Genomic DNA, 24,628 nt, shown 5'->3' with positions numbered 1-24,628 from the left:
AAGACCCTAAAGCTTGGCACCTTTCTCGCGCGCGTACTGTCGGTGTCGAGTTTGCTAAATACCATCACCCAACTACATTCCCGAGACGTCTTGATAGATATACTTTCGAACGCAAGAGGATGTATCATCACGCGGGAGCCTCCTGCCAGCCCCCTACAATCTCTAGAACTGACCTTGTTTTTTTACCTACCTCTACCTTATATACTAACGCCTAACCCTAAATCCTTCAGGCGGCCCAATAACTCTGCTATTGGTCAGACGGGTTCCACACAGGCCGCTTAGGATTGCGCACAGTCGCTTGAGCCAAGTTGCCCTATCCAAGTGAATGTTGCACTGGATGTTGATCGATACCAAACAGGTCGTAGCTTGCGCACCAAATCACAAGTGGATTGAGATACAGCTCGAGAGCGTGGGAATAACTACAGCTGTACGTGGATTGCTTCACTGCTGGCCTACTGTATATACACTACTGCGTAGCCGACGTCCAGCTTCATACTTCTGATTTCGTCTCTCTCTCTTCCCCCCCCCCCCCCCCCAGCTATGTACACAGTATGCTCGCCTTATAAAGAACCTGAAGGCAAAGTTGGGACCGAGTTCAAAAACTGTCAAGACTTGATACTGTGCATGACGGTGCACGTGGCGCCGTTTCACGATGGAGCTACTTGCATAAATACTTACTGCGCCTTGCTCACAGGGTGCATTGCAATGTTGGGACACTATTAGGAAACTCAACCAAGTTGGGACTTTTTTCTCTTTTTTTTACGTCTTGCTCCGGGGCCATTTCGCCAGCAGACGTCGGGTCTCATGTTCACGGACCTTCCAAGATCAACGGGCCGAACCCCGCTCACACCTCTCCTGCGCCTAATGGAGCCTCCTCTGCTGTAACAGTACTGAAGACTTTACAGCCAGTTTTACCATTTGAAATTCGAAATATTACCATTTTATGAAGGACGGTGAGGGAGCTGTCCCTGATCTTCAGCCCAGCATCTTGCGGGTCACCCAAGCTCAGTCATGGTTGGCTATGTGTACTGATGAGCGGACGATAGCTGGTTGGACTTCTGTTGAAAGACTTCCCTCCTCAATCGTCGCGCCACCAGGTTGTGGGATCGACGTCGGTAAGGGTCGGTTTCGCAGTTGGTGTTCTGGCATGTCTGGCCTCGCTGGCTCGCCTTGCTTGCCGGCTTGCCTGCATGTATCTTGTCGGACCCGTGAACCAAGGAAGCAAATAGGACTATTATCGCCAAAAGCACCATTTGATCTCAAAACGAGATCAACAGCATGTGTTCGAAGCAAATTGCCCATCTTCCAAGGGTGCAGCCCGATATACAGGTCCAATGGCATTCTGTTCCGCAGGTTACTGGAGTGCAAGTGGCTTTTTCCATATGTACAAGTCGGAGAGATGGTAAAGCGGTCATGAAGGCCCCCCAAGCTTATACCAGCGTGGTCAAGCCAAGCCTTACACAACCGCACATGACTGTACGTAAGTAACCTAAATACGTACACTACATGACTTACTCCTGTTCTGGCTTCTCACATGCCACCGATGTCATGTAATGTGTTGTATTTATAGGTAGATGTATCTTTGGCGTTGTCCAATGTATTGACGCTTGCGGTTGGTATAGTAAGGGACGTAACCTAAGGTACCAGACAGACAAAACGGTAAGGATTGGAGTATGGATGACGTCCCAGCCGATCGTCTGATTCGTCTGATTCGTCAAGATAGCTCCGTTTTGGCACGGGACTTTCTCCGCAGCGCGTACAACTTGAAATAGATACTATAGTACTTGCCCGACATGGAAGACAAGATGTCCTCCTCGCCTGGGAGGTTTCAAACTTTGCGTCCACTTCAGCACTAGCAAAAGGTAGGGGTCTGAACTTTATGTCCACCGGCGCCGCATCGAGGTTCCATTCTTACCTCAACCCAGCCCCGGTTCTTCCACCTCGCGAGTCTCAAGTTTCCACGGCAGCGATCCTACCGTCTCTGGCGTACTGTCGAGACTGTGTACTGGCGTACCTCTACCAAGCGAACAAGGTTTGCTAGGCTCACCAAGGCAATTGATGTTGCCGCTCTCGCTGGCTACTGCAAGTTTTTCGCCTGCTTTCCGGAACTTGATCAATCATACCGTAGCTTGCCAGTCCTGACAGTCATATGTACTCCCCAGTCCCGTCCGCGCCAGCTTCTGTCACCTCCAATCCACCGAGGGGGCACGCAACTCGCAAAACTAGGTACATACCAGACAACACAGGTCCAAGGCGCCAAAAAGCACTCGCCCCTAACAATTGTCCCTCAATTCCCAAACATCGACTGGGTCCACGGAAGAACGCACCTCCATCATTTTATTTTTTATTTTTTCCCACCAGCACCGTGTCCATCCGCCGGTCAAGGTCCCTTGTCCCTGATCCTCTGCCTTAAGACGGTACCCTGAACTCGACCACAGTCTCGACCTTTTTCGACTCGTTCAACCCTCTGGACCTTCTCTGAGACGTCAAGCCCCGAATCCTCCAGCGACACCGGACACAGCCTGAGATGGACCGTACGCCCATCGCCTGTCTGGTCATTATCTCGCGCTGAGCTTAAACAACCCTCCCCCATATCGCATCTCCAGCACGCCTGGCTTGGCCGTCTGCCATAGCTCTTTCGACTACTGTACCGCCTTCTGTTTCATCCGCTGCGTGAACCGTTTGAGTCCCCCGCCGCCTGGGTACATTACGTCGCGAAGCAGCCGCGGTTCGACCACCTGAACGCTCGACCCAGAGCATGCTACGTGACCTTGGGAAAAGTGGAAACAACTGTCGGCTCGGACCAGGAGACCGCATCACGTCGTGTGGAGATGAGAAGAGGAGCAGAGCGTGACCAGTCCATCAAACTGTGCTCTTGCTTGGGAGAAACTCGTGCCTACTAAATTGGACTGTTCTTGATTCTCGGTCGCAGTCCTTATCGGCCGCTGTTATCGGCTCGGACTGCTTGGGCATTCGCTTGTCTAGACCTCGTGTCCCGACCCACGCTGAACCACCACAATCATGCCGCCTCCCGAGGGTGACTCGGCCTCTGTGCAGGCTGGTAACAACTCCAGCGACTTTGTGAGCTCCTCTTCCAAAGCTTCCCCTTTCCACTCTCCTCTCTCTTTGTCTGCCAGCGACCGCTAGTTTTAAGATGGGTGCTAACCCGTAATTTGTCTCACCTAGGTGCGCAAGCTATATAAGTACGAAGCCTAAACCCCTGAAGCCATCCTGAGGCGCCAAGTCCATGCCTGTAAATTGCGAAAAGTGCGTTCTGACCAGCTTGTAGGATGCTCGAAGACCCCACGTACAATTCCGTAGTACGATGGAGCGCCGATGGTGACAGTTTCGTTGTTCTAGAGGTATGCGCTGAACGGCATTTCATTTGGGGAAGACGCTCCCCCCTGCTCTTGCTGACATGCTCATCAACAGAATGAAAAATTCACCAAAACCATCTTACCCAAACACTTCAAGCACAGCAATTTCGCAAGCTTCGTACGGCAGTTGAACAAATACGATTTTCACAAAGTGAGGCACAATGAAGAAAGTGGCGAAGCGCCATACGGAAGAGATGTGGGTGGTCCAAGTCATCGGTCCTGCAAAGGGGATTCCTTCAGCTGACCGTATCCAGGCATGGGAATTTCGACATCCCGAGTTTCGTGCAGATAGGAAAGATAACCTAGATAATATCCGCAGAAAAGCGCCCGCCCCGCGTAAGCCAGCGCAAGCTGAGGATACCTTTGGCGCGTCGCAGCAGATTGTCGTCCTAAGCGAATCGCTTACTGCGACCCAACACCAGATCCAGGCGTTGCAAGAACAGTATTTCGAGCTGGCGCAGACGAACAAAGTGCTCGTCAACGAGGTCATCAGCTTGCAGAAGATGGTCAGGGCTCAGAGTCAAGTCTCCAACGAGTTGATCACCCACCTCAGCAACATCGAGGACCGTCGACGGAATAGCAGACACTCGGCGCATTCTAGCCACTCAAGTCATTCAGGTCCGACCTTCCACGCAGGATCCCTTGGGCTACTACCAGACGGTGCTGATGAGCCGGCAGCCGAACTTAGACGAGCGCGCGAGATACTCAATGGCGTTTCCCCCGACTCCCAGGCCGACCGGGAACTCGAACGGTTATCGGTCGCCTATCATCAAAATGGGTCTCCATCGGAATCGGCGGCCTCGTCAGTCATGTTCACCCAGAGCGGCCCTGGCCCCATGCACATGTTGCATGACCCCCTCAACGACCCAAGACACATGGTCTATCCGGTAGGGCAGACAACAGGCATCGATCCATTCCATTCCGACCACATCAACAACATCCCTTATACTCGTCCCTTGAGTAATCCGAATGCGATGGCAGACTCTGCCCAGATCACGCCTCCCCCAAAAGATCAAGGCACCTCCATGTGGAGCCACAAGCGGCCACGTATCCTACTCGTCGAGGATGACAAGACATGCGCAAGGATCGGTGCCAAATTCCTACATGTACTCGAATGCTCGGTAGATATTGCTGTAAGTTCTAGGTGTCTCGCCTTGGGAATTCGAATTACCCGAAGGCAGCCGTCGCTAACACTGTAGCAGAAGGACGGGCTGGAAGCTGTCGAAAAGATCAACAATCCGGAGAATAACGAGGGTTTCGACCTCATTTTCATGGACATTATTATGCCCAACCTGGATGGCGTATCGGCGACGGCGATGATCAGGATGGTGACGGCAAGAGTACCCATCATTGCCATGACGTCGAATATTCGACAAGAAGATATCCAGACCTACTTTCAGTATGGTAAGTTGAGCCCATCCCAGTTCACCCCACCTGCTTCTTTCGGATGTTCTAACGTTCCTTCCTCCAAGGTATGAATGATGTGTTAGCAAAACCCTTTACGAAAGACAGCATGATCCGCGTTTTGAGGAAGCATCTGGCGTATATGCTCAAAGACCCGCTCCAAGGCGGCCTTAACGCGGATGATACAGGACAGACTGTCGGTGCCCCAGGACCGCCGGGCCAGAACCAACAAGCTTACAGCAACAACCAACAAGCGCAGGCCAACATGATGGCGGCGGCAGCGGCGATGGCAAACTCTTCGATGGGCAGCAGCGCACAGGTCAAATTTGAACAGACGCCGATACCTTCGCCTGCCACCACGTCTTCATGGCATTCCCCAGGGCAGATGAACCAGACGTCCCCCAACATGGACGGTGGGGGATACATGAATGCCGGAGGGAACGGGCCGGGAGGGATGGTTCTGACGCCGGGGGGCACACAAAGACCGCCGCCGCCACCCTATCAAATGATGAATAACCAGGTGAACAACCAACTAGCAGGCGGATCGGCGGGTTTCCAAGGCGGCGGCCATATACAGGCCTCCGAGGGCATGGGAATGGGTGGATCAGAAGAGAATCGGCCAGAAAAGCGCCAACGGTTATACGGGCCTGGCGCGAACCACCAGAGGCCGTTTGTGCAATAGAGAGTAACCGTCGACGGAGTGACGATTCTAATTGTAGATCGAAGAGGGGATAGCGAGCGACGAGATCGGTAAAAGCACGGAATGGAAGGAATTACGCATTCGGGGCGGCAGGGTCGGCTGGCGTCGATTTTTTTTTCTTTTCGTGGCTGATTGTTTCGATGTCGATCTCGTGCCGTTGCATGCTCGTCGACGAAGGCAAAGAGCTGCTCAATTCCCGAGTAGGTGTTGCCGCAGAGTTGGCTAACCTCTACTGCAATTCGAAGCTTTAGAAACTCGTACCAAAGCCTGATTCGTGTGTGCCGGCTGATGTCAACTTTGTTCCTTTTTTTTTCTCTCTTCTGTGGGGGGGGATGGATATTTGGCGGTGTGTAGCGTGATTGGTTAAGTAGAGAGGTAGCGTGGTTGGCTCCTCATTTCGCGCATGTAGTTTAAGTCTGAAGTAGATGTCGTTGCATCCGGTCTGCAGTCCTTTCCACCTACTAGACTTGAGCATTAACGGTGGGCAAGTGCTCTGTTCGAATTGTTGCTGTCGAACTAGCAGTTGGTCGTCAAGTGAGCATATGTGGTAGTGACGCTTTCCAGGGTGAGCCAAGATTGTTGGCACAATGTTGATGAGAAAATGGCTGTAGGGGGTCGGTCGTAGAAGCAACAAGCAGGTGGGAAAAGTTTAGGAAGATGGAAAGAAAATAAAAGGACGGAATCTCGTGTTGGTTACGTGAGCTCGGGAGCAGATTGAACTAAGTACAGTAGATAAACTGTCAGCTGTAAGTGAATGAGGATAACGGAGAGGGAAGGGGGGGTGAAAGGTTCATAGGTCGAGGTAAGAAGGTGAGTATCGCGAGCCTGGGGTTTCGTATAAGATGTATCTGAAGGGAAAAGGAAAGAGGGAGGAGGCGGGTGAGAGGAGCACAGCTACCATTCGGTACAACCGCTCGTACTACAGCCCAGAATGGTTTGGTGGGTTCCAGACGAGCCTAGACCTGGCTAGGCGCCAGGATCGTCGGGTACTTGCTACATATTCACGCACCAACTGTGGTGCAGACAGGAGTAAGTATTGAAAGGGCCTGGTTCGAGAACATTTGGGGAAAGAATATCCCTTATAGCGAGGCACGGGTAGTGTATATGCATCTCGGTCGGTCCAGGAGACGGCTGGGATGAGTCAATGCTGCTGTTGCTCAGCCGGCTCCTGACCAACCGCGGGACCGAAGAGGACTTGGATGTTTGTAAAAACTAAGTTCACGAAAGCGCGAAGGCCCGCTGGTTTCCCTGTCAGTATGCGAGGTAAGAGTCGGTATTAGGCTCGGTACTAGTGGAGGGCAATTGTAATCCTGGAACTTGCAGGATGGGGGAGTGGACCGAGGTTGATACCTCCAATTGTAAATACCTCTTGGAGATAAGAATCTGGTGCCGGAGCGAATGAGCCCTGTTGAGTCCGTTACGAGGTCCGTTTGAAGGTAGAGAGAATTGTTTTGGCTGTTTGCCTGCTTGTAAGTCGTGACCCAAAGGATGATATTGGATATGTAGTCTTGGACACGGGTATGCAGGATGAAGAGTGGTGTTGTTTGCTCGTCTCCATGGCAAATTGTAGTGTAGCCTGATCCTTCTTTCCCATTCGGGGTTCTTGACGGAGCATGAAAATTCATAGCCGCGGGAGGTAAGACAAGAAACAGATGAGGAGACTGGGACGCCAATATAAAGTGAAGGCTAATCGGAGATACGGCGTGGCGGGGGATTTCCGGGCTGGTTCCAGTTGATAACACCGCGGACCAATATAATACATAAAGGAAACGAGGTGGAGGAGAAAGAAATAGCAATTTGGGGGTCGGGAAAGGGGCGTTAAACCGGGCCGGAGCCGCCTTCTATGACGGCCTTGGGTGCCAGACTGTCGCGGAGGGCGGGACCAAGCTAGCCAAGGACACTTCCCGGCAATTTGAAGCAGAGTGGCCTGGTGTTGGAGAACATTAAAAGTACCTTCGTTGTTACGCATGGCGTCGTGCTTGACTGGCAAGACGGGCTCCTGGAACCGGGTCCGCCTGAGCCGCTTACTAGGATCCACCAAGAAACCTCAGATGCGGTATGCTGCATGTTCGATGGTGGTCTAGAACTCTTTAGTCCCATATAGTGCGGTCCGCCGTTATATGTAGTGTAGTGTAGTTATGTACACACCTGGCGCCGTGACGCTCGCTTTATGTATGAATGGGACGAGACGGTGTTGGATTCGATGTAAGGATCTGCAGATCGGACGAGATTCATTCCATTATCGTTCCGACCCTCGTTAGAACGCGAACTAGCACGTGGCGAGGCTGGTGAACTACCAACGGCCAGGTGTTTTCCCCATGCAGTGATCCTCCCGAGGCGCGGTCCTGCGAAGCTTTGTCGGCACAACATAGGTGCAAGAATGTAATAGGTAGGCTGATAGTTACATATGTAACCGAACGGCGAGTCGGCACTTTGGGAGATGGGTTTGGCGTGCCGCGGTTGGGTTTCGTCAAGTCGAAATCGGCTAGCATCCGACAGGCCATCCCGGAGTTATCTAGTGTAGTGTCATGTAGTGCTGTGTACACTACACTACGTATATATACCGGCTCCTGGCGCAAATCAACATTTGGCTCCACCGGGAGGGTGGGATCGCCGGTCATCTCTCGGCACTCAGCTGAAATTGGAATCCGGATCATGGTTCGTCTGGACTAAGTTCATGTCCCAACTTCAGTCGCCATGATCTTGATAGCTAAGATGGGCGAGGTGCGAGGGGGGCTTGCTATCGCAACGTCTAGGTGAGCTGGATGTTTCAGTTCTTGCCCACGGAATCAGTTACGTCTGCTAGAATTCGCCCTGGAGCCAGGAAAACTGCCAGACTGCGTGCACAGCAAAAGCTCGGATCTTGAGTTCTACTATTTACACTACCTAGTACCTTCCCTTTCATACATGTTGCCGTTGTTGTGTAGCCAAGGGAGATGCTAAGCACTATTGTGTTGTAGTGTACACTACTACTTAGTACACTAAGTACACCCACACTGTTCAGTGCCGGTGCTATGATGTGCTTGATGCGGCTACTTCAGTTGTGATCGATGGGAGCCCAAATGCGGCTAGTGATTTCCAACGCCACGATTTTCCACTGATGAAAGTTACCGCCTGTAAGGCTCAGTGCAGTTGGTACGCGGTACGGTAAACTAAGGTACCGATGGTACGTACAAGCCACAGGTGATAGCCCCGCGCCCCACCTCCAAGCATGCAGTATGGAAGTTTGGACAGATCGGGGCCACTGCGTTGACTCATCATTGCAAGGTTTTTGGTACCACACAGCGGCCGAGGCAGGCAGGCGCATTATCAACCCCAGCTTTGAAGTTCAAACGCGCCGTTCTTGACATTGTGCAGCCCCACCTTTTTCCTTCTACCACAGTCTTCCCCGCGCTTTCCGATCCGCGGCCACTTACTCAACCAGGCCCTCGTCGACCCATTCCTGTAGAGTTCGAGCTGATAAATAGACTTCAGTTGGCAATGTCGGGCAAGCAGGTCAGCAAGGGCGGAGCTGCCAATAAGTCCAAAAAGCCCGCCAAGGGCGGCGCCGAGGAGAAGAGAGAAGATGCTCTCCAGGCCGTCATCCTCGCCGATTCTTTCCAAGACCGCTTTCAGCCTTTCGCGCTTGAAAAGCCCAGGGTAAATGCCTTCATGCTTCATGCTCAATGCTTCATGTCCCTTGTCCCTGGTGACCTCTGAGTACTGACGGCCTTCTCCTGACAGTGTCTCCTTCCTTTGGTCAACGTGCCCGTTATCGAATACACGCTCGAGTATCTAGCCTCCAACGGCGTCCAGGAGGTCTTCATCTACTGCGGCGCCCACTCCGAAGACGTCGAAACCTACATCCACGACTCCGACCGATGGAGCCCGGAAAGCAATCTCTGCCCCTTCTCTTCTGTCGACTTCATCCGCGTGTCCGACGCAAGCTCCATCGGTGACTGTTTGCGAGATCTTGACAAGCGCAGTCTTATCTCGGGTGACTTCATTCTGATTCATGGCGATGTTGTCGCAAACATCCCCCTCGATGGTATTCTGGCCAGGCACCGCGCAAGGAGAGAGGCCAACAGAGACGCCTGCATGACCATCGTCTTGCGCTCAACAGGAGACAGCCCTCACCGGACTGCAAAGGCCCGGGGCATTACTCCTGTCTTTGTTGTCGACCCCACCAACGGCCGTTGTCTGCAATATGAAGAGATGCACCCACTTCAGAAGGACAAGTATGTCAAGTTGGACGAGTCGGTATTCGAGTATGCTGAGTTCGAGTTACGCACCGATCTGATCGATTGTGGCATCGATATTTGCACACCGGATGTTTTGGCCTTGTGGTCCGAGAGCTTCGACTACGAGCTTCCCCGCAAGAACTTCCTTCACGGCGTACTGAAAGACTGGGAGCTCAACGGCAAGATCATCAGCGCCGAGATTCTTGAGGAAGGCTACGGGGCTCGCGCCAGCAACCTTCAGATGTATGATTGCATCAGCAAGGATATCCTCCACCGCTGGGCGCTACCGTATGTCCCCGATAGCAACCTTCTTCACGGACAAACTTACAAGTACAAACAGGGTCTGTGGTTAGAGGATGGCGCACACATCGCAAAAAACAGCACAGTAACCAAATCAGTACTAGGGAAGACCGCCTATGTCGACACTGGTAGCACAATCTCGAGCAGTATCATCGGAAGGAGGTGCCAGATCGGAAAGAACGTGAGGATAGAGAACAGCTATATTTGGGATGACGCGGTGATCGAAGACGGTGCTACTGTTCTGCATTCCATTGTAGCCAACGATGCAGTCATTGGTAAGCACAGCTACATTCCTCAAGGCTCTCTCATCTCCTACGGTGTGCGGATCAGCGCCGGAACACAACTCTCATCCAAACCCCTACCGAGAATATCCCTCTTCACCAGTGAAAGAGAGCCGGTCAAGACCGACATTAAACTGGTCGGAAACGATGGCAAGGGAGCCCAATATAAAGAACCACAAGACGACGAGGACAGTGACTCCGAGGAGGAAGGCGATGCGGACCCCGCAGTTCTCCAAAGCTCTCTCGTTTACTCTTTGGCTGGCCTCAACATTTCAAGCGAGTCCATCTCCACATTAGCGACCCATGACTCCGATGATGACCTCTCGGATGACGAATACGAGCAAGGCTTCCAAGCCAAGGCCAACCGCGAGCGCCTATCCTCCTTCGCGTCTGACGATTCCGCTGCCGCCGTCATGAAGCTCGACCAGTTCCATGGTGACGCTGTTCACGGACTTGTAGATGCCCTCCGTGCTGACGACAACGAGGACTTCGACTCTGCGAAGCTGGAGTTCATGGGTTTGAGACTGGCCAATAATGCTTCGGACAGCATGATGCGCAAGGCCATTGCCGTAGCCTTTGCCACTCGCGCCGCCGAGCTCATGAGTCCCGAAAACGGCGGTCTTGAGCCTACCAAGGCCGCTGGCCGGGCTCTTACGTCCAAGAAGGGTGCCGTCAAGTTCATTACAGAGGTTGGCGTCGGCGGAAACAAGGTCGATCTCCACGCTGAGTTTGCCCTCGCGTTGCAGAAAGCTTTGGCAGCCATTAAGGGGCTTGATTCTGCGCGCGCAGGAACGCTACTTGCCGCCATGCTGCAGCAGCTTTATAACTTGGACGTTCTCGAGGAGGAGGGTATTCTCGCCTGGTGGGCGGATGCCAGGGCTGCAGAGAATGATACACTCTCCAAGATCAAGGAGAGGAGTCGTGTGCTGGTTGAATGGCTGGAGAATGCAGATGAGGAGGATAGCAACGAAGACAGTGATGAAGAGGATGAGGATAGTGACTAGATGGGTTATCAATGGAAGTGCATGCTCAAGAGGGATGGATTATTTGGAAGAAGGAAGCAAGGGTGGAAGAACGAAAAGGGGGAGGTGTAGATAAATTTATACCCGCAGCACCTGCGATCTTGAAATATTGCTTGTGTTCTCTCTTTGGGAAGGAAAGAATGGATGGACGGGAAAATGAAGGAAAATTTGACATCCGCATACTCCTCGCTCTCAACACATCTTCCTTTGTATGAGTGAGCACGAATGCATGTGATGATTTTATGAACTACACTGAGCAGCCTTACTTAAATGATGGCCTGAGTGCTCTCAGCATACAGGTTGTATAGGTGAGCGTCGTCAAGAATACTGAACCACCCATGCTCTTTGCTTTCCAACTTTGGTACTTGCTTCACACTCGACTTGCTATCTCACCATACGTACATCTTGGTCAAAACATTAACAGTTTGGTGATGATGTGTATGATTGTCTTACTGCCAAAACTCGTCACCGAAGGACATCATCCTCACCATGAAGAATGCACTTATCAATCCGAAGGGCAAGTCTAACCATAGATTCATCCAAGCTTGTTGGCGGCATGAGACTTGCTGGAAATAGAGACGTCAAAAGGCCAGGAGTCTTCATGGACAGCCGCATTGATGTTGCCCACATTGATACACCGTAGACCGTCCTCGTTTCACAGCTCAGTGGCTTAGTTCCCGTCGGATGGCTCCATCTGTCACTTGTCCTTTTAAGTGCTGAGTCATGGTCAGAGCAAAGGCGGATGGGAGGTTGGGTAAGGTGTAGTAGATTAACGGTTAGAAGATGGGTATAGTAGGTAAAGTATATATATATATATACGCTTAGGCAGGGATGTGATAAGGGATATCAAAGCGACAAAGGCAGTTTGCTGATGACAACAGAAAACCCGTCAACCCAAGCGCCGCATGACCCAGTTACCCCCACAATATTGAAACCCCTTGGGGGTATTAGTGTATGGCTGTACAGCAGCGAATTTGATTAGCATGACTTTTTCTTGTGTTTGGAGAATAGAATGAATAGGTTTGCCGGTCGCACACGACGTACCCAGAGCCACCATTTGGCTTGCCGTAGACTGGTGATTTCCTCCCCGAGCTTGTGAAAATTTGGATGCCATCGATCCAGAAGCCGGCTCTGACATAAAAACCGGTAACGTATTCGCCCCGACGGATATCTGGCATCAGTCAGTATATCAATGAACAGTGTTGGCTGACTTCAGCATCGTACTTACCCATTTCAAAAACGTCACCCCCTGCTTTCCCCCCTTTTTTCCCAAAAAGTTGCGTTGAACTATCATCATACACAAACTCCAAACCATCCAAGGCCATCCCATGGTAAACAATAATCCTCGAGAGAACTATGCCTTGTTTCACTGCACTTGTGAACACAACTTCATAGGGCTCGCTTCCTTCCAATTTGGATGCTCCCAATGTCTTACCGCGATACGCTGTCTGTGCCAAAATGGGTACTCCTGGTACCAAGCCCATGGGAAGCTTAAAGCTCGATTGCTTGGAGCACAACTGACGGAAATCTTCGATATCCAAAGAACCACCGCCATGTGATCGGACACTAACCTTCAATCTCCGCTTCCTTTTGTCCTCGGCCAGTTCCTTGCGTAGTTCCTGCTCATTGAGTGTGATCTGACGTTGGATGCCCGATCCATTACCGCTAGCGCCTTCGCCGAGATATTCGATCCATTTGTGACAAACATCGTCATCTTCTCCAAAGATCTCGACGTACATTATCCCTGAGGCGGCCGTTATCATTACTTCGCCTCCTCCCACAGGCCATGCCTGTACGCTGTCATCCGGGCTTGGAACTGAGTCGTTGGGCAATCGAAAACATGGATGGCTCCGAAACCTGAGGCAGTCCAGACGGTGCCAGGTACATTCATCTTCCTGTGATACCGGACCACCTTTGGAGCGCGTGCGTGTCGAATATGCTTCACGAACCATAAAAGTGCGATTAAGCTTCACATAGTCCCTCAACATGACGCCACTTTCGCGGTGAGGCAGGCCGAACAAATGACCTGTCTCGTGCAGATGAGCTCCAATGCCGATATTAGCTGCCTCCCACGAGCTCCCAGCCTCATTGCAATCGTTGGCAACATAATTCGTATCTGTAGGCGTACAATCACTGAATGCCGGGACCACTTCTTCGAAGCTTGTCGGGTAGCTTTGCAGGCAGTGTGACCCGAAAATGGCAAGTTGCAGATTGCCGACCCCCCCTCCGAGCGCGGCGTGCGCGGTAACGGTTTTCAGAGTCGTATCCCAGTGTGAGTCTAGCAACAAGACAGAAACGTAGAGTTTCTGTCCCGGAAGCGGCTTGAAGTGGTCTTTGACCGCATCTACAGCAATGCCAAACAGAGCATCCTTTTGGTTGGCATCTTTGTTTTGCTGCGCCTTATTCATGTCGCGGAGCTCTGCTAGGGTATGGTTCGTCCTGATAATGTGGATGCGTGCTTCAGACCGTAGTGTCCCCTGCTCTCTATCCCTCTGGTTTGCCGAGCCCGTAGTCCACTCCTCTTCGAGCCGAAACACGCGACGACCAAACTTGTTGCGCCACATCTGTTCTGCCGTAAATGCCTGCCACAGATACGCAGCCATGCGGAACTTTCGAACTGCCGTCTCCAGACCGTTTCCTTCTCGCTCGATCCTGGCTGGAACGGCATCATATGTAGCGGGAGAATCCCTGGCGAGCAAAATGGCGAGTTGGAGAGGAGGGGCGTTGGTCGCTGGAAGCATATGTATTGTTAGATAGGAGGCGTGAATGGGATTCGTTGATCCGCTGTTAGCGAGTTTCGGGCTGGCAAAATCGAAGCGTAGTCGGTTTGCGCCGGGGTTCATGTAGACTAGAGCCTTGAACTGGGAGTCGCATACGGGCCAGCTGAGAGGGGGGAAGCTGTCATCAAGTCGGCTGACAGTCACGGTCCCGTCAAGGGATTGCTGAGAAGGCTCCCCAACGGTACCGTAAACAAGTAGGACCTTTTGGTAGACCTGTGATGGTTTGGTTAATCAAGGCAAGCGGTGAGGAAGTGGCCAGGCACAATCAACTCCAACTCACCCATGAGTTGTCTTGAATACTGGTGATGCGTGGAGAGTATTGCGAGACGGGCAAATTGGGGCCCCTGCCGTTTGGCGTTGGCGATCCTAGACCTGTCATACCCGAAACACTATGTCTGTTTGGGTTTCCCGTGTACGGATGTGGCGCCGGGCGCGAAGGGGCAGTAGCAGGAGGAATTGGAGATGTTGACTGGTGGTTGTTAACGTGGATATTGAGAGCCGGGTCCGACTGGTGGGAGGAGAAGGACGGAGGAGTCAAGGAGCCGGTGGTGTGCGCAGTGCCATTGCTTGCTTCACTCGAGCCGTCGGTCGAGCGTTCCGTCTTGAAATTGTTTCGCGATCGCCGGCGAATCTCCTTGAAGTTTAGGAACGATGGAGACATTGTTGTGCCTGGAGGCTTCTATTCACTCGAGGAGCCGGCAGAACCAAGGAGGCGGGAATGCCACCTTTCGAACCCAGTTACTATGCCAGCACAGGCAGACCGCCGCGATACGAACGAGATGGGCTAGATGCCGTGAAAGTCGGCTCGAAGCCTTGGAGGTACCCGGATTGAAAACCTAACAGAGTGAGAGGACAAAATTCTCTGTCGTAAGTGAGGTGTGGAAGTGAAGTCTTTCCTATTTGTTTGCGGTATTCGATGTAGAACTCAGGTAGGCAAAGGGATGAATGGGATGAAGGGGAGCTTGGCCTGCAGCTCTGGGGAATTGCATGGAGCTAGTGCAGAGGAAATTGACAGGACAGAAACATGCGGAATGAACGTCTAACACGCCGGTCTGCGTACTGACCGGAAGAAGGTCGGGACCCTGGAGATGGATCTCTGAAAGGCCAGTGTTGATTACCCACTGAGAAGTCCACACCCCGAGATTGCAAGATGGATGGCTGATGAGGTCGGATAGGTACCTTCTTCCCTGATTACATGTATCGTCATCCATGTATCACTACTATCGCTTACCCTGCAGGTGACTTTGTACCTTATGGTACTGAGCCATATATAGATACGTGTAGTGTAAGTTGGGGGTAGAACCGCATGGTGGAAACTGGGAAGAGCCGATCTTAGCTTTAGTCTCCACTTGACTACCGCCGGGATAGATGATACTATAATGTGTGTGTCTGTATATGCATGTTCGAAAGGGGGGAACATAGACTTGTACTAAGAGCATATGCTATCACGGAGTTACGTTGTATATAATGTGGACTAATTTGTTTGTTAATTCAAGTTTTAATTCTTAAAAGTATAATATATAATAACTCAAAAATACATGTATAATTAATCATACTATCAAGTATCTACGTACTATATTTAATCATTCTTCATAAATTTTAACCTTTTCCACATATTCAAGAATATTACTAGCAATAAAATCCTCGATTGTATCGCCTTGACCTGCCGCCACTCTAAGAATGTACTCATTTAGATTCTGTCTTCCTAGAATATCCACGTGATCCGCCGTATTCGGCCCTCCTCTCGGATTGAACCGTTCTGGTTCATGCGGCATCTCGACCACGGTTATTTTTAAGCCCGCAGGATTGTATCTCTTCATTTTCCACCCCTTATTGCACATGTACCCCAGACTCATAAGGTTCACTGTGCCATCGCCTTCGCCCAAGATCACACCGTGGTCAATGTGCCCCTGAGTCAAAGTCGTATCAATCGTCATCTTAAGATGCGTTGTCGTTCCCGGATCCGGCGCCCGATAGAAGTAGGCTCGCTCCGTCGGCTTCCCTACACCATAGAAACAGTAGACCTTGAGGCTTGGTGCCAATGGTAGTCGTGTCTCTAGAGGGTTGATCCATTTCCGAGGGTCATTCTCGTTAGCCTCCACTTCCGCCCTCGTCTTCGCCACCCCGTGAGAGTAACTGCCTTTCACTTGATCGCGGTACCAGTCATCGGTTGTGTCAAGTATATAGTCCATCGCGTCTTCGATCGTAAAATTCCTGTCCGGTGTTGTTGATACATTTTGCCCGGCGCGGAAATTCAGCAACGATCCATAGCTATGCCCTTGGCCTGGCTGGTCATCTGGAGCCCAATCCAATTCTCCCCAGACAGCGTTACCGCCCATGGGAAGCATGGATGATATTCCAGGCATAGCACGGAATATCTCGGCGCGTTCCTCCTTGCTAAGGAATTTCTCGAGACCGTAAACCGCGAATGCATTCATCTGCGCCGTATCCCGCATTTCACCGGAAAGGATCGCTGTTACATCTTTAACAGCTCCCAGCATGCATCCACTGATATTGATCCATGAATCAACATGTCTTTCCACCCAGTCTTGGCCGCCCTGGCCGCCTTTCTCGGAAGCAACCCAGTGAAAGAAGTAGAACAGAACCTGACTGCCCATGCTGTGAGAAGTCAAAACCACCTTCTTCTTGTGTATGAACACGGCTTGCTCAATGTAAGACTTGAGCCTGGAAAAGTAGTGATCGCGCACCTCGAGGTTTGCATATGCTAATCGCCAGTCGTAAGCCGCTGTGTATGAGTTGGTTGGGTCGTAGCCAAGAGATGCTAGATTCTCGAGGATCTTATTCCATATCCAGTAACCCGTGATAAAAAAGTCGGTTGCATCGAAACCCTGGGCGGCGCGTAGCTTGATACCCGGGGGATCTAATCCGGTTGTCTTGTCGAGCATGATGTGCCTCTTCCACGCCTCTTTATCCATGACAAGAGCTCGCATCATGGTCCAGCTTCCCCAAAGCCGCTTCCGAAAATAAGGCAACGACAGCTCAGACGTGCTCCATGATTCTAGACCTGTAGAGATGACCCCGGGGATCATGACTATAGGGTGGTCGGCCGATAGGCCTTCGGCGCGCATCTTCATGCCTACCGAGAAGGCATCATCGCTCTCTATCAAGTCTCGTTCGCCGTTCTAGAGGCCGGCAGGTAAGGTCAGATGCGTCAACAACAGCAAAGCTCCATATGCGCTATTGTTTCCACTCACCATCAGGTCACGCATCTCTTTGACAAAGCCGGCAGGCAATACCTCGAACAAGCTGTCCACACTGAGCTCCTTGAGCTCGGGGAGAGGAATATCGATCAGATCATTGCTTTTAGCAAAGAAGCCAGCTGCTATAATCCCAAACAGACTCCCCAACAGGAATATTGCTGTCGTCTTGCGCTTTCGGGTCTTGGGACGTTTGTGTATAACCTTGAAGGTGGAAGTGACTTCACGCTGCTGATTATCGGGACTCGGCTCGCGGGATGTTGCGGTCTCGGAGGCAGTTTCCGACGCAATCTCGCATTCGATGTCTTTGCCGACCAGCCTGCGCCGAACAGTTGTCGCCATTTCTCAGGATGCCGTGGCTGTTGCCGCCGCCGTAAGTTGCCGTTACAGCGCGAGGAAGATAGATTATCGGAGGGCAAAAGAAAATCAAGCTGGAGCAAGTGCGGATGAGCCGGGCTGTCAGACCGGTCAAATAAGCGAGCCGGTCACCGGAAGGGGCGGGCGTGATGTTTTGAACTGGCGGGCCTGCTCGAATTGCGTGATGTAGTGTACGTATCGGGTTCTGATAGTGGGCTGGCTGTTTGGCGCCGCCTCCGGTGACGCTACGGTCGTAGGGCTGGAGCGGGGAGTGTGGCACCACGCTTGGTATATGGATCACTTGGGTCATCGGCGATCTCGCCCTCCGGATGAGTCGAAGCTGCGATTTCGCACCTCACGACAGGAGTCGAGGGAATATCAATGCAGGATGTGTGAGCTACTAGAATACAATGCAGAATGTATTAACGGAAGTAGCGTACCAGAACGTTAATCCGCGCCTACCTTCAAAAAGTTGCGTGCCCCGGGCTCGAACCGGGCTTGGCTGTCGCTTACACTTGGGAGGTTGACACGAAAGCCTGCATTAACGGCGCTAGTGCCGTCAACAGAAGAGTGACGGGATGCGTAGAGGTATTTATCCGACACATCCAAGGTCTCCCGAAGACAGCCCTGAGCCGGGGCGGCATGACACTGACGTGAGGCCGGAGAATTAAGCATGGGAGGAACAGGTGTGGGCGGACTAAGTAAAAATGTTTAAAATGGATGGCTTCGAGTGATGGGGTGTCTGTGATAAATAGGCTATCCACTTACAAGGGAGATGTTGACACGCAACTGGCCTATTTACTGCACAGTAAGTTCACTACAGTCGACTCTCATGCAGAAAGACATGTGAAATCAGAGCTGCCCCTCCGTACTACCTAACCACCCCAGCTCGCCCAGCTGAGACAGAACCAGGTATGGACTTCTGAACAGCATATTCTCCATCTTAATCCAGCCGCGTGCCCCCCTTTCGTCTTCTCGAACGCAGCAAAAAACGTTTCGGATCCAGCTTCTTATCGACATGGAAACCACAACCGAAAAGGCGATAGTAGGAACGGAAGTACCGCGTGTCGAAGAGCTTCTAGAAGAGCTTCAGTACATCAAATATGAGCATAAGCTGGAGGCAGAATACCTCCCAGCTATCCGCGCGCTGATATCAAAAGACCTAAGCGAGCCCTACAGCATATATGTATATCGGTACTTTCTTTACCAATGGGGCCACTTGTGTTTTATGGTATGTGGACGTTCTCAACCTGTTCAGGCTTGCGTATGGGCATGGGGCCAGGTGAGCTGACCGCTCAACAAACCCAACAGGCCTTGCACCCAGTCGACTCTTCTCTTATAGGCGTGATCATCTGCAAACTCGAACCGCACGCTTCTCACTCCCCGCCCACTCTTCGCGGATACATTGCTATGCTTGCCGTCTCTTCTCAACATCGCGGACACGGAATTGCGACAGAACTGGTTAGGAGAGCCATCGACGCCATGGCTCAGCGAGACGCCGACGAGATCGTCTTGGAGACAGAAGAGACCAACATCCCGGCCATGAGACTTTACGAGCGCCTGGGCTTCGTCCGCTCCAAAAAGCTTCACCGTTATTATCTGAACGGAAACAGCGCATATAGATTGGTCCTCCTCCTCAGATCTGTCGATGCGGATGCGACATACGACTACGCCCTTGACGACCGAGACATTGCGCTTCGATGAATCTGGTAGTCAAAGACTGTCCGAGCCGTTGCTGGGAGCAGCAGTGCGCCGCCATCACAACCCCTTTGGTGCCTGTCCTTCCCTTCACCATCGACGCACCACGACTTGGGGGCCCAATGCTGGAGGCTTCGGGTGTAAGATGGACAGGATAACAAGGAATGGAGCCATAGCTTGAGCATATTGGCACCCCCACGGGTTCACGCCAAATGAGGGTTTTCACCTCTCCGCATGCTGCGTGGCCCGAACGTTGACAACCATGAACACTGAATAGCCGATCTCATGGTATCCACCTGCCCACGAAGCCTGGGGCGTTAAGAGGTTTTTAGATGTAAGGTGACACTGCGGTGAAGTGTAAAGTTCGTGGGTTGTGGACCTTAAGCTCCGTCAAAAGTTGAGATGTTGGCAGACACATATGTTATAGAGTCAAAAAGACCTGCTTGAGGACGTTTCGGAGGCATGGACTGTTGATGTATTAGGGCAACGGAATCAACCCGACCACTTGTCTGCCGGCCCAACTGGCCTAGTTCGTTGAATATATGATATTGAAGTGGTTAAAGCTTCAGTCGTGAACACTGCCGGCGTGGGGGTACCAAGTTTAGATGGTAGAGGTATGGAATGATGGCCTACAGAAAGGCCCCACTTGCTCTTTTGCAGGTTGGGGTCTATGTTACCAACCTACTTGGTAGGTTCTGCTGCCGCCTGGGACTGCAATATACATACATGTGCCGTACGGTAGAGGTACATCGCTGCATTGCCTGCCGTACACCTTTTTGAGTGACAGTCTTGCATCACAAGTACTTGGAGGGACGGTCTACCCACCTTCAGACGTGTGCAGGAGTGTAGGTACATATGTACTTGGAGATGGAAGGCGAGTGGCGTAGAGACCTCTCCACGTGTGCAGGTGGTATGTACTATCTAAGGTAGGTAAGGCAGCCCCCACAACCCCGATGTCACTACTGGGGGGACACTAGTGTACAACTTTAAGTACGGAACTCCCCACAGCCTTGCATGGACTGCACCCTAGAACTATACCGAGCAGGCCTCTCCCTAAATCCGCCGCATTTGACTGCCCGTTTTCTTCCCAAGTAACGACATCCTCCCGCGCAGCCTCGATAACCCAGTAGATCCAACGCGGCGGATTAGGTCGGCAAAGGTACACATTGCCTATGCGATACCAGCACGCCGCCTTTCGTGATGCCCAGTTCATTGGTCGCGAGGACAACATTGGTGCTGCTCGCTTGAGAACATGGCGGACCTCGAGGTCACTGAGCCTGTTGAGAACGAGCAGCAGTTTTGGCACGGTGAGCAAGCTTGCTGAATGGCCCTCCCCTTTTGTGGTGCGCTTGTTTCAATTGCTGAACAAATACCTTTCGCAGCCCTGAACAGCATCCTTTCCGCCCCCTGCCCTACCCCCGAGTCCCTCGACGACGTTCTGCGATCATGGCTTGAACTGGTCGCGACCGGCCGGGACCGCTATCTCGACGATGAAGACGACATTGCGACTTGTTCCCAACAGCTCCGACTTAGCAGCATCTTCAGACAGAACGCCGACTATGTCCGTACCCAGATCATATACAGCCTATTGCAGGAGGACGAGTACGGGCCGTTGCATGTCATTTCCAACTTCCTCCTGCTAGATGGCCGTGCCGAGGAAGAGACATTCCGGCGCATGGTCAACGAAGGATGTTTTTTGCGACTGCTCGAGCTCATCAAGAGTTGCGGCGCGCACGATGGCCGTCTTCACCGACTACTTCTCGAGTTGATGTACGAGATGTCTCGCATCGAAAAGTTGCCGCATCAAGACTTGGCTCAGGTAGAAGACGAATTCGTCATTTACCTCTTCCAACTTATCGAGGCCTTCTCTGACGACGTGGACGATCCGTACCATTACGCCGTTATTCGTGTCCTGGTATGTTGTTGTGCCCCAAATCCGCTTTACGACCTAACCACTAACGTTGGCCATGGGTAAGCTGGTCATGAACGAGCAATACATGGTTGCGTCAGCATCCGGAGCTGTTGACCCAACTGCGCCTGTTACTCATATCACAAACCGAGTCGTCAAAGTCCTCAGCCTCCATGGCCCGTCTTTCCGAACTTTTGGCGAAAACATTATCTTGCTTCTAAATCGAGCAACCGAAACATCACTCCAGCTGATAATATTGAAGCTGCTGTATCTGTTATTCACCACCAAGGCGACATATGAATACTTTTACACCAACGACTTGCGCGTCCTTCTTGACGTCATCATTCGTAATCTGCTCGACTTGCCAGTGGAAATGAATACCTTGAGACACACATATCTGCGCGTTCTCGCTCCATTATTATCGCACACCCAGCTCAGCCAGCCGCCACATTACAAGCGCGATCAAATTCTTAGCTTGCTTGAAATACTTCGTGGCTCAGGAAGTGCGCACTTCCTACCGCCCGAGCCAACTACCCTCCGCTTGGTTGAGCGTGTCGCAAATATTCCATGGCTAGTGGACGATGAGGGCGTCTTGAGTCCTGTTCCCATGAAGAGCCTCACGCAGGCGCAAAACGGTAGTACCGTTAGCGTCATTGCAAACGTCCACGAGAAGCCAGGTATAGAAACACCAAGCAGAAAATCAAATCTCGCTCGTGAGCTCAGGCATGAACAGGAGGATGCGGAAGACACCGTGAGGTCAATAATCGCCGTCAGTCCCGCGAGTGATACGCCAGAAACTACAACCTCGAATCTCTCGGTATCGAGTACCACCGAAGGGCATAAAGCAGCAGGCCGTCGAAAGCCGTCACCACCGCCGGCAAGACGGCTGAGGGCCCAGAAATCGCTTCCTATTGTTCCAAAGCATCGCCATGGTGTGCCGGTCTCCCCGCAACCACCACATACGCCAACAAGGATGATCGAGAATTCCACATTTGCCCAAGGTGACAAGCACGGGGTTGCTGCTGCTAGCAGCTCATCACCGACAGCGGCTTCGGCTGCGGAAGCCGTATCTGGTGATGGCAAGGTGAGTGGACCAGTGGCCAAAAAGCAGCCCCCCAAGCTCCCCCCTCCACGGCGCGGCAAACTCAGGGCTGTCAACAGTTTGTCGACATTACATCCGGTGACGGAGTCGCTACCCCAAACTGGGTCGACACCGGTAGCTTAGTCGGCGCCTTGTACGGTAACTGACAAGAATCTTGATTTGCGGGCCGGATTTACTGTGATGTCGAGCATTCTATCAAACACCAAGGTGGCTCGCCCCAGCAATGCGATTCTTGCGAACATGACATTCTGTAGATAGAGTCACAGGAAAACGTGATAGAGCCCTGAATTGCCCTGGCATGGGGCACAAAGAAAAAAAGAGGGGGGGGGGGGGGGACAAGAGGAGGGGACACGAGGTTGCCCAAGTCACATGTTTGGATCGGCTTGCAAGGCTTCGAGGGTATATCGACGAACACTGTATGGGGTATCTTGTCAAACTCACCTCGGGTTAGCCGGCGGATCACTATTCCAGTTGTCACTCTTACTGGACGGCGGAGATTTCGCTGGTTCCTAAAATGGCCAAGGATATTAGGTAAGGCGTTGTATCAGAGGAGGTTGAGAGGAGGTTATGTTAGAAGGTGTTGGATAAGGGAATCTGAATGTTGTGTGTCATTTTCATCAGAGAGAAGCAAAGCGGGCAGCCACAGGCTCCGTATATCCTTTGTAGGATGAAATGTAACGGCTGCCGTAGCATTCTAACCACAACCAAGCGCTGACCCCAGTAAGGTTGAGATTATACAAGCAATTCCCATTCATGAAGACAAGGGCAGGGCAGCTTGGACTGAGTAGTAAATGAAGACCAAAGAGGAGTTGCAAAAAGGCCGACAGACGGGATTTCGAATAGGACAGCGGTATGAGTGTAAGAGGTAAGTAAGTAGAGAGGTCAAGTGGCATGGGACGACGAATGCAGGGGCAGTCAATTGTCCGGGTGAATGAAACTACCCGTTTCGAGCCCGTCTCCCCGTCCACTCCCGTCTTGGCGGTGCAGTGGATGGCGGGGCGGCGAGGATCCACGTCCCGAGCCGGACCCCGGTCTTTTCTCGGCCGGCTCCAATTACTTTTCGGGCGACCGACCGCGCGCCTGTGCCTTGCAGCATTGTCTCGCTCCTAGTGTTCCCGCCCATAGCAGTGTCACCTCTATCACCACCGCCCACACGACCTCAGATCCTGCCCCGACTCTGTCCGGAAGTTCTGAACTGCGCGCAACTAGCGACCTTTGCGGGCACACATCGGCAAATCTTTCCCTCACGCGACTACTGTGTTAAGGGACCGAAACACCGAAACGACCGAACGCCGAATCGTCGCATCAAATTCGACCGGTCACCCGAACTTTGCCCCGCAAGTCCTCAAGGTCATTCGAGAAGGACCCTGCCAGAGGCCGTGGATACGAGATCAACCCTTAAAGGGTAGACAGCCACCAAACAATAAAGAAGGAAACAGGAAACAGAGTCAGCAAAAATGGCCTCGACGATAGCAGCGGCTACGAAAGTCTCCCGGAAGATGTTCCGTGAACTTCACGGTGTCGTCGTGACCTCTGGCCTGATTGATAAGACGGTCAAGGTCAGGGTAGGCGGGCAGAAGTTCAACAAGTTCCTCCAGAAGGTGTGTATGCGAACCCACGGCTATTCTCCAAGACATGGGGCATAGTAGGAGAGTCGTCAGCTAACCTTTTCTTCCTTTCTCTTTTTTTCTTTTCCACCCATCCAGCACTTCGACGACCCAAAACAATACCTGGTCCACGACCCCAACAACTCTCTCCGTGCCGGTGACGTGGTCGCCATCATGCCCGGCTTTATCACTAGCAAATCCAAGCGGCACGTGGTCAAGCATATCATTGCGCCCGCCGGCACGCCGATCGAGGAGCGCCCGCCCATCCCTTCACTGGATGAGCTCTGGGACGCCAAGGACGCGGCAAAGGCGGCCAAGAAGGAGCGCAAGGTGCTGCGGGAAAAGATCCAGGCAGCTGAGGAGGCGATTGAGCTTGCTGAGAGAATGGCCCGCCACGCCGTGAGGGAGATTGCGATGCGCGAGAAGATCATCAGCTTACAAAGGGTTGATTGAGGAACGCAGTGTGGACAAGCCGAGTGACGAAGACGAGGGACCAGGATTGGAGCGAGATGCAATCCGACATACGTCGGTTCATGCACGTCCTCACTAGTTGTGTCTTTTGCTAAAGGATGGTGTTGACGTTGGGGGAGGAGAGAGAAGGGGGGGGGGGTGGTGGTTGGTTATGGTCCGAGGTGTCTAGACTTGTGTCAAGG

The 24,628-nt window shown here is 52.2% G+C and overlaps 10 protein-coding genes across 10 annotated transcripts; 8 read left to right on the top strand and 2 right to left on the bottom strand.

Annotated features, from left to right (window-relative positions):
• Nucleotides 1–1,245: 1,245 nt before the first annotated feature.
• NEUTE1DRAFT_117817 (uncharacterized protein) lies at nt 1,246–1,522 on the top strand (the record flags this gene model as incomplete). Its single annotated transcript, XM_009855052.1, has 1 exon — nt 1,246–1,522. The coding sequence occupies one exon, from the start codon at nt 1,279–1,281 to the stop codon at nt 1,486–1,488; it is 210 nt and encodes a 69-aa protein (XP_009853354.1).
• A 48-nt stretch (nt 1,523–1,570) lies between these two features.
• NEUTE1DRAFT_46373 (uncharacterized protein) lies at nt 1,571–2,041 on the top strand (the record flags this gene model as incomplete). Its single annotated transcript, XM_009854424.1, has 2 exons — nt 1,571–1,616; nt 1,851–2,041. Coding segments are annotated over 2 exons (237 nt in total), but the record flags the coding sequence as incomplete, so codon positions are not given.
• Nucleotides 2,042–2,896: 855 nt separating this feature from the next.
• NEUTE1DRAFT_67259 (uncharacterized protein) lies at nt 2,897–5,609 on the top strand (the record flags this gene model as incomplete). Its single annotated transcript, XM_009855051.1, has 7 exons — nt 2,897–3,081; nt 3,187–3,203; nt 3,290–3,362; nt 3,433–3,573; nt 3,632–4,510; nt 4,580–4,781; nt 4,850–5,609. 7 exons carry the CDS (start codon nt 3,022–3,024, stop codon nt 5,461–5,463), a joined length of 1,986 nt encoding a protein of 661 aa, XP_009853353.1.
• Nucleotides 5,610–6,323: 714 nt separating this feature from the next.
• Nucleotides 6,324–7,428, top strand: NEUTE1DRAFT_131266 (uncharacterized protein; the record flags this gene model as incomplete). Its single annotated transcript, XM_009855050.1, has 6 exons — nt 6,324–6,510; nt 6,709–6,744; nt 6,857–6,905; nt 6,988–6,999; nt 7,109–7,117; nt 7,248–7,428. 6 exons carry the CDS (start codon nt 6,324–6,326, stop codon nt 7,426–7,428), a joined length of 474 nt encoding a protein of 157 aa, XP_009853352.1.
• A 1,442-nt stretch (nt 7,429–8,870) lies between these two features.
• NEUTE1DRAFT_123932 (uncharacterized protein) lies at nt 8,871–11,493 on the top strand (the record flags this gene model as incomplete). Its single annotated transcript, XM_009855049.1, has 2 exons — nt 8,871–9,120; nt 9,205–11,493. 2 exons carry the CDS (start codon nt 8,962–8,964, stop codon nt 11,284–11,286), a joined length of 2,241 nt encoding a protein of 746 aa, XP_009853351.1.
• Nucleotides 11,494–12,047: 554 nt separating this feature from the next.
• Nucleotides 12,048–14,999, bottom strand: NEUTE1DRAFT_85936 (uncharacterized protein; the record flags this gene model as incomplete). The annotated part of the gene is made up of 4 exons (XM_009855048.1): nt 12,048–12,262; nt 12,349–12,475; nt 12,533–14,297; nt 14,365–14,999. The coding sequence occupies 4 exons, from the start codon at nt 14,743–14,745 to the stop codon at nt 12,151–12,153; spliced, it is 2,385 nt and encodes a 794-aa protein (XP_009853350.1).
• Nucleotides 15,000–15,608: 609 nt separating this feature from the next.
• Nucleotides 15,609–17,702, bottom strand: NEUTE1DRAFT_85933 (uncharacterized protein; the record flags this gene model as incomplete). The annotated part of the gene is made up of 2 exons (XM_009855047.1): nt 15,609–17,227; nt 17,300–17,702. The coding sequence occupies 2 exons, from the start codon at nt 17,642–17,644 to the stop codon at nt 15,668–15,670; spliced, it is 1,905 nt and encodes a 634-aa protein (XP_009853349.1).
• Nucleotides 17,703–18,677: 975 nt separating this feature from the next.
• NEUTE1DRAFT_123929 (GAG protein N-acetyltransferase) lies at nt 18,678–19,363 on the top strand (the record flags this gene model as incomplete). Its single annotated transcript, XM_009855046.1, has 2 exons — nt 18,678–18,890; nt 18,971–19,363. 2 exons carry the CDS (start codon nt 18,678–18,680, stop codon nt 19,361–19,363), a joined length of 606 nt encoding a protein of 201 aa, XP_009853348.1.
• A 1,040-nt stretch (nt 19,364–20,403) lies between these two features.
• On the top strand, nt 20,404–22,491 carry NEUTE1DRAFT_123928 (uncharacterized protein; the record flags this gene model as incomplete). Its single annotated transcript, XM_009855045.1, has 3 exons — nt 20,404–20,664; nt 20,740–21,272; nt 21,556–22,491. The coding sequence occupies 3 exons, from the start codon at nt 20,610–20,612 to the stop codon at nt 22,489–22,491; spliced, it is 1,524 nt and encodes a 507-aa protein (XP_009853347.1).
• A 1,000-nt stretch (nt 22,492–23,491) lies between these two features.
• NEUTE1DRAFT_85924 (uncharacterized protein) lies at nt 23,492–24,597 on the top strand (the record flags this gene model as incomplete). The annotated part of the gene is made up of 2 exons (XM_009855044.1): nt 23,492–23,969; nt 24,075–24,597. The coding sequence occupies 2 exons, from the start codon at nt 23,826–23,828 to the stop codon at nt 24,426–24,428; spliced, it is 498 nt and encodes a 165-aa protein (XP_009853346.1).
• Nucleotides 24,598–24,628: the final 31 nt, after the last annotated feature.

Source organism: Neurospora tetrasperma, assembly GCF_000213175.1.
Source record: "Neurospora tetrasperma FGSC 2508 unplaced genomic scaffold NEUTE1scaffold_5, whole genome shotgun sequence".
NCBI classification, from domain to species: domain Eukaryota; kingdom Fungi; phylum Ascomycota; class Sordariomycetes; order Sordariales; family Sordariaceae; genus Neurospora; species Neurospora tetrasperma.
This window is presented reverse-complemented; position numbering and strand designations above follow the sequence as displayed.